This window comes from Boleophthalmus pectinirostris, unplaced genomic scaffold, assembly GCF_026225935.1.
Source record: "Boleophthalmus pectinirostris isolate CB_2022bp ecotype Guang Dong unplaced genomic scaffold, ASM2622593v1 HiC_scaffold_20, whole genome shotgun sequence".
NCBI lineage: Eukaryota > Metazoa > Chordata > Actinopteri > Gobiiformes > Gobiidae > Boleophthalmus > Boleophthalmus pectinirostris.
The window spans coordinates 28820769-28826639 of record NW_026571153.1 but is presented as its reverse complement, the minus strand read 5'-3'; the positions used below and the strand labels follow the sequence as shown (position 1 = coordinate 28826639).

The 5871-nt window shown below is 37.4% G+C and overlaps 1 protein-coding gene across 1 annotated transcript; it reads right to left on the bottom strand.

Annotated features, from left to right (window-relative positions):
- Positions 1 to 814: 814 nt before the first annotated feature.
- LOC110174941 (immunoglobulin kappa light chain-like) lies at positions 815 to 5531 on the bottom strand. Its single transcript, XM_055156631.1, has 5 exons — positions 5466 to 5531; positions 4740 to 5396; positions 1538 to 1660; positions 1417 to 1454; positions 815 to 1333 (listed from the first exon to the last, which is right to left on the bottom strand). The coding sequence occupies exons 1-5, from the start codon at positions 5512 to 5514 to the stop codon at positions 1208 to 1210; spliced, it is 993 nt and encodes a 330-aa protein (XP_055012606.1). The 5' UTR covers positions 5515 to 5531; the 3' UTR covers positions 815 to 1207.
- Positions 5532 to 5871: the final 340 nt, after the last annotated feature.

The window sequence follows — 5871 nt, the reverse complement described above, 5'->3', positions numbered from 1 at the left end:
GCAACATGTAAATAGTGCGAACCAACTGTTATGTAACAGTGGTGCAGCAGTAAATAAGAAGAGATGAAGAAACAGCATACATTAAGAAACTTATATCCACCTGAAAATAAATCCAGTCTCCAGTTTGGGGCCTTAACAATGTCTCAAAGGGTGGCCCCCTCCTACTGATCCAACGGGATTCAACAAGTCTCTCAGCTGACTTAGGGACTCCTCAGGTCCTCTTCTTCTCTGTCTTTACTTTTGACACTGATATGAAAGGGTTACACCTCACTCAAGTGCTGGAAAGTTGCATAATTTTGAGCAGATGTGACAAAAAAAATCGTCAACATAGAGACTTGTAGCTCACATATTCAAACATTTTTGGAAGTTCTTATTCTGTAATGTTAGCGCAAGTAATCCGATAAACGTTGGTAAAAAAAAAAAAAAAAGATCACAAAGTAAAATAATCAAAGGGTTCTGGTGCAGAGACTGAAAGGTTTTTATTTTAAAGTTATTTATGTTTTGATCTGTTTGTATTGCAATGTTAATGTATTTCTTATTCTGTAAAGTACTTTATGTATGAATGTTACTCTACAAATACATTTGCCTTGTCTTTCTCTTGTCCGTCCCTCACACTCACTACTGTCTCAACAGGAAACCACGACACTGTGTCGGAGAGAGAGGAGGAAACTTCTGTGTGGTTAGACCAGGAGTAAAAATAGCCTTCTTTCTGTTTCATCAAGAGAACAAACTTTCTTTTACAGCTTTAGAGAGGAGACAGAGACCAATAATAACAACAACTCACACTATTTTTACAGCTTGAATAGTATTTATTTAATGCAAATGCTGAATTACTACATGCCTATGATCATAATGTGGGTCTTTTCATGAGTTTCAGGGAATCCATCGTGATTTGAAGGATGTGGCAGGGCAATGGTCCTCCCTTGTTACAGCAATAAAACCATATATCTTGAATGAGATAAGGTCCTCACAAATCAGGTAGGAATGATTTGACTGAAATCCATGAAAACAGGCAAAGTCAGCTGAATCGTCGCGCTTAAACGTAGTTACTGACAGCTCTAGGAGATTTGTATTGTTTATTTAGGGCAATGCACATGAATTTTGTTATTTCAGATCATTTATTTTCAGTCAAGCTCCAAAAATACAAAGTGAGACAAGTTTGAAGTGTTAAGTACCATGCTGTTCAAGAGAAATAACATTTTGGTTATTAGTCTTGTTGATTCTTCACTTCAGAATAAACCACTGGCTCTTGTCGGAGCGTGACCGAGGCTGTCCTGGAGGAGGCGCTCAAGGGCACCACGTTCACTCCCGCATAAGTAACCTTCTCTTCAGCCTGCAAAACAACAATACAGGAACTTCTTAAGCAAATATAGTCTTAGTCATGTCGTGAATATGTAGTAAAAATATCACTATGACCTGTTCATCATGAGTAGAGCCACGACAGGAATCTACTTCTGTAATAAAAACAGTGTTACTTGGGCGTGAGAAAGTGTGAAATAGAGTCCTCATGTGTTTGTGACGTGAATGTGGTCAGTACCTGTGTGTTGATTCTTCCTGTAGCTATGAACCAGCCACCCCAGAACAACCACAGTCACAAAGAAAACAACGTTCAGCACAGTCAAGACGATGAAAGTGGGATCAAGCTTGGACAGGTCACGGCCTTCAAACAGAAACAGAATTTAAAAGTGAATTTTAAGGTGTAAATAAAGCATAGAGAGAAGTATACTCTTATTATATAAAGGGAGGTTCAAGGGAGCTGGAGAAGTCACTGTCCCACTGTCCATTTCCAGAGACTATCTTCTTATTTTGACAGCAAGTGATAGTCTCCAGGATGGATGCATTTCAATGATGCAACTTTTTTCCCTTTGTTATTGTAATATAATGTGATATGTGAGATACTGTGTCCAACTCATTTCCCTTGTGGATCATTAAAGTCTATCTAGATCTTAATCTAAATAGACCTTCAATTTACACATCTACATATAAGCTGAAATTTTTTTTTACTACTGAGTAGAATTTTCAAGAAATGTGCTTTTCTGTTGTTTACAATGTATATGTAGTATATATGATTATTGTTTCTCTCTTGGCACAAACTTGAAATAAAAACAAATCAATCAATCAATCGATCGATCAATAAAAGTAAATACAATATAATCTCTGTAGGGTAACTAGCGTGTAAGACTATAAAACCATTATATACAATAAGTGAGTAGGACTGTGGTTATGTAAAGTATAGGATTTGGACAACAATAAACAGCATACAGTGTAGTTTTACTCTGGGAGTGGTTCCCAATTTTATGTTTTTGTCTGCATTAAAATAACAAAATATATATTATAGCAAATCAGCTGATGAAGCAAGATACATATATGGTGGTGTTGTTTGCATATATGACAACCACTTAAACCAGGGGCCATTAAACTAAGGCCCTCTGACCGGCCCCTCTGCCCACACCACTTGAACTGGCCCTATGAGCAATCCTCAAAAGTTGTCATGGCCTTTTTTTTTAAATTATTATTACTTTTTGGCAAATAATAACATGTCTGCATCTTGTTTTTTGTTGATTTTTTTATTAAAAATTATATAAATTATATAAATTATATGACGTATTTACATTTGCTGCTGAATTTTCATCACCTGACAAACTCGAGATCAAACAGTGACAGTCAACGTACGTACAGAGTACTGTAGTGTAGAGTACTGTAGTGTAGAGTACTGTAGTGTAGAGTACTGTAGTGCAGAGTACTGTAGTGTAGAGTACTGTAGTGCAGAGTACTGTAGTGTAGAGTACTGTAGTGCAGAGTACTGTAGTGTAGAGTACTGTAGTGCAGAGTACTGTAGTGCAGAGTACTGTAGTGTAGAGTACTGTAGTGCAGAGTACTGTAGTACAGAGTACTGTAGTGCAGAATACTGTAGTGCAGAGTATTGTAGTACAGAGTAGTGTAGTACAGTTAAGGACAGTAAAATGGCTCGTGTTAAAGTATGAAAAGTTGACAGTGTCAAGTTTTCAAAGAACAGTGGACGACTGATTATGTTTTTGTTGTGTTTGAAGCATGCAGTTCGTCTGATATGTAAAGAAAGTGTGTCGTCAGGGTCACACAATTCTGTTATACGTCCATCTCAACCCCGGTCCCATCACAATCAGGAGCCGTAATGTGGCCCCCAGAGAAAAAAGTTCGGTGACCCCTGACTTAAACTGTGGTTTCTAGCCTTTTTCTCCCAGTGGACCCTGTTTCATGTGTGGATATGCTCTCGACTCTTACATCATTCTCCAACCTGATAAGCTACTGTCTTATAAGAAAAATTTAATAATTTTTCTGCATCTTTACATGCTATCTCTTCATGAAAATTCTCTTTGGGCTGATGACTGATCAAAGACAAGAGACAAGAGACTGGTTATTGGTGAATATTGAAATAAGCAAAGGCCCTAAACAGCTACCCTGAGGTATCCCACACTGCAATTCTTTTAAGATGGAGAAACTACGGAATACAGATTTTTTGTGAAAGAAATCCAGTGAACCACCCAGCAGTGTGCAATGAAACCCTACTAAATATTTTTGTTCATCCACTTTAGTAGCTAAATGACCCTCACAATATGCATGTCGAAATGATGTATAAGTTGTTTTCAATTATTTTACTTTACCAGGAATTGCTTGCTATTCAGGTGCTATGTCAGAGGAGCAAACTGGCTACAACACTGACAAATAAATCTTAATATATCAAAGTCAGTTGGTATGTTTTTCTCAAAAAAAAACTGGCATGAATACAAACCCAGATGTATTTGTGCTTGGAAAAAAACTGAAACTGGTCCATGAAGTGAAGTATCTGGGAGTCACACTGGACCCACAACTATCATTCAAACAACACGTCAAAAGAACAGTGAATAAAATCAAATATAATTTATCAGATTTTCATCAAATAATCTAATGACAAACTCGGCAATTATGTATTTAAATTGTATGATTTTGCCGCATCTAAATGATTGCATTACTAGTTGGACTCTGACAAACAAAACTCCTGTTAAATGAGCTGAAACTATTAAGGTTTTAGACAAAAAGCCCACAAATGATCACAATACTTCACAAATACAAATTCCTAAATTGGGACAACACAATCAAATATGCAGATTTAATTTTGGTATACAAAGTTTTTAATAATCTTGCTCCACCTCCTTTAATGGAGTTTGTTTAAAGAAACTCAAATTTCACAAGAGCAGCTCTAGAGGCGACTGCTCTGCCGTTTAGGAAAAGTGCATTTGGATAACTCTCTTTTGCTTATCGAGCACCTCAAACATGGAAAACAGTGCCTGCTCATATACGAGAACTTTCAACACTGCAGCATTTTCTAAAGCTTTAAAACAGTGGTTGCTCAGTGGCCAAATATGTCACCATGTTTAACCAATTTACATTTTCTTTTATATTGAGGGGTTGTTGTTTTAACTGTTCTTTTGTGTGATTGTTGCTGTACTTTTCTTTGTCCTGTAGATGATTTTACATCAACCTGAGATGTACAAACTGACAAATTACACAACATTGCTACTTCCAGCTTTAGTATAATCATATTAAAAGAAGATGAGAAAGATTAATTGGGTGACATTTGAATCTCATTAAAGTTGCTTGATGAATTGGTTCTTTTTAATTTTTGTTATTTAAAGTAATATTATGTAGCTTTTCTGGTGGGTCCACTGATGGTCTAAGTGCCAAAATAACCAAATAAAAGCCCTAGTTGGCAGGTGCCTTACCATACACATGAATCCTGGTTCCAGTGAATGAGTGTCCATAAGCAGACACCACACAGAGGTAGTTCCCATCTTCTGTAGAAGTGACATTTTCCAGCATCAGGTTATAAACACAATCTGTTTCTCCAGTGTTGTCACAAATGATGTTCTCATTTCCACTGGTCTGAGCAATAATTTCAGTTGTCGGGTCACTTTTAAGCCAAGTGACACTAGTTTGTTCTGAACAGAGGCTGGAGTTGAATGAACAGCTGAGAGTCACAGAGTCTCCTGGCTGCACTCTGATAGAGTCTGGACTCTGGAGCACAGACTGCATGGACTTTGACTCTTTCTCAAGCTCCAGAACAGTGCCAGATCCAAAGAGAACATCCTGTGCATTGATTATTCCACAGTAGTATGTGCCGACATCCTCCTTCGTCATGTGCAGTATGGTCAAAGTGGTTTCGTTCATTAAAGTTTCTGCTGAATACTTTTCTGAAGGTGAATCCTGCTGATACAAGTTATTAGTTGCTGCGACCAGTTGTAGACTTTTATTGTTGCTCTGTTTGTACCACACTCTATTTCTCCAAATACTTTTGGTCAAACATTTTATGACCACAGTTTCTCCGAGCTTTGCAGTTTTAAAACATTGAAGCTGTTGGACTTCACGTGGCTGAGATGCACCTGAAATACAACATAAAAGATATAAAAGTGTATCAAACTATCTGGAACATTCTTGTGTCTTGTACTTACACAGAGTCCAGAGCAGGAGAACGCTGACACAGGTGAAGATCACCGTCATTGTGTTTGATTGCAGGAGTGTTCTCCACGTTCTGAAGAAATGTGGACAGTGGAAGAAATATGAAGTTGAGAATGGAGCGTTGTGATTGGATGGTAGAAATTCACATCTGATTGGCAGATGCAAAGATACATTTTGAAGCAGTGTGGTGGGCTTACTTTCCTGCAATGGAAAAAAAAAACCACTGTTGATTTAAGTTGCCTTTGCTTCAGCCTGTACTTATTGTTTCTCTTTGTTGATTCAGATCCTTGTAAAAGTACCATTAACATCATCATTCTTCATGTAGAATAGCATACAGTGATGAGAGGCCTCTTGACCCATTTTGAAAGTGTTTAGTTAAGCAAAGGTTATTTCCTCCTT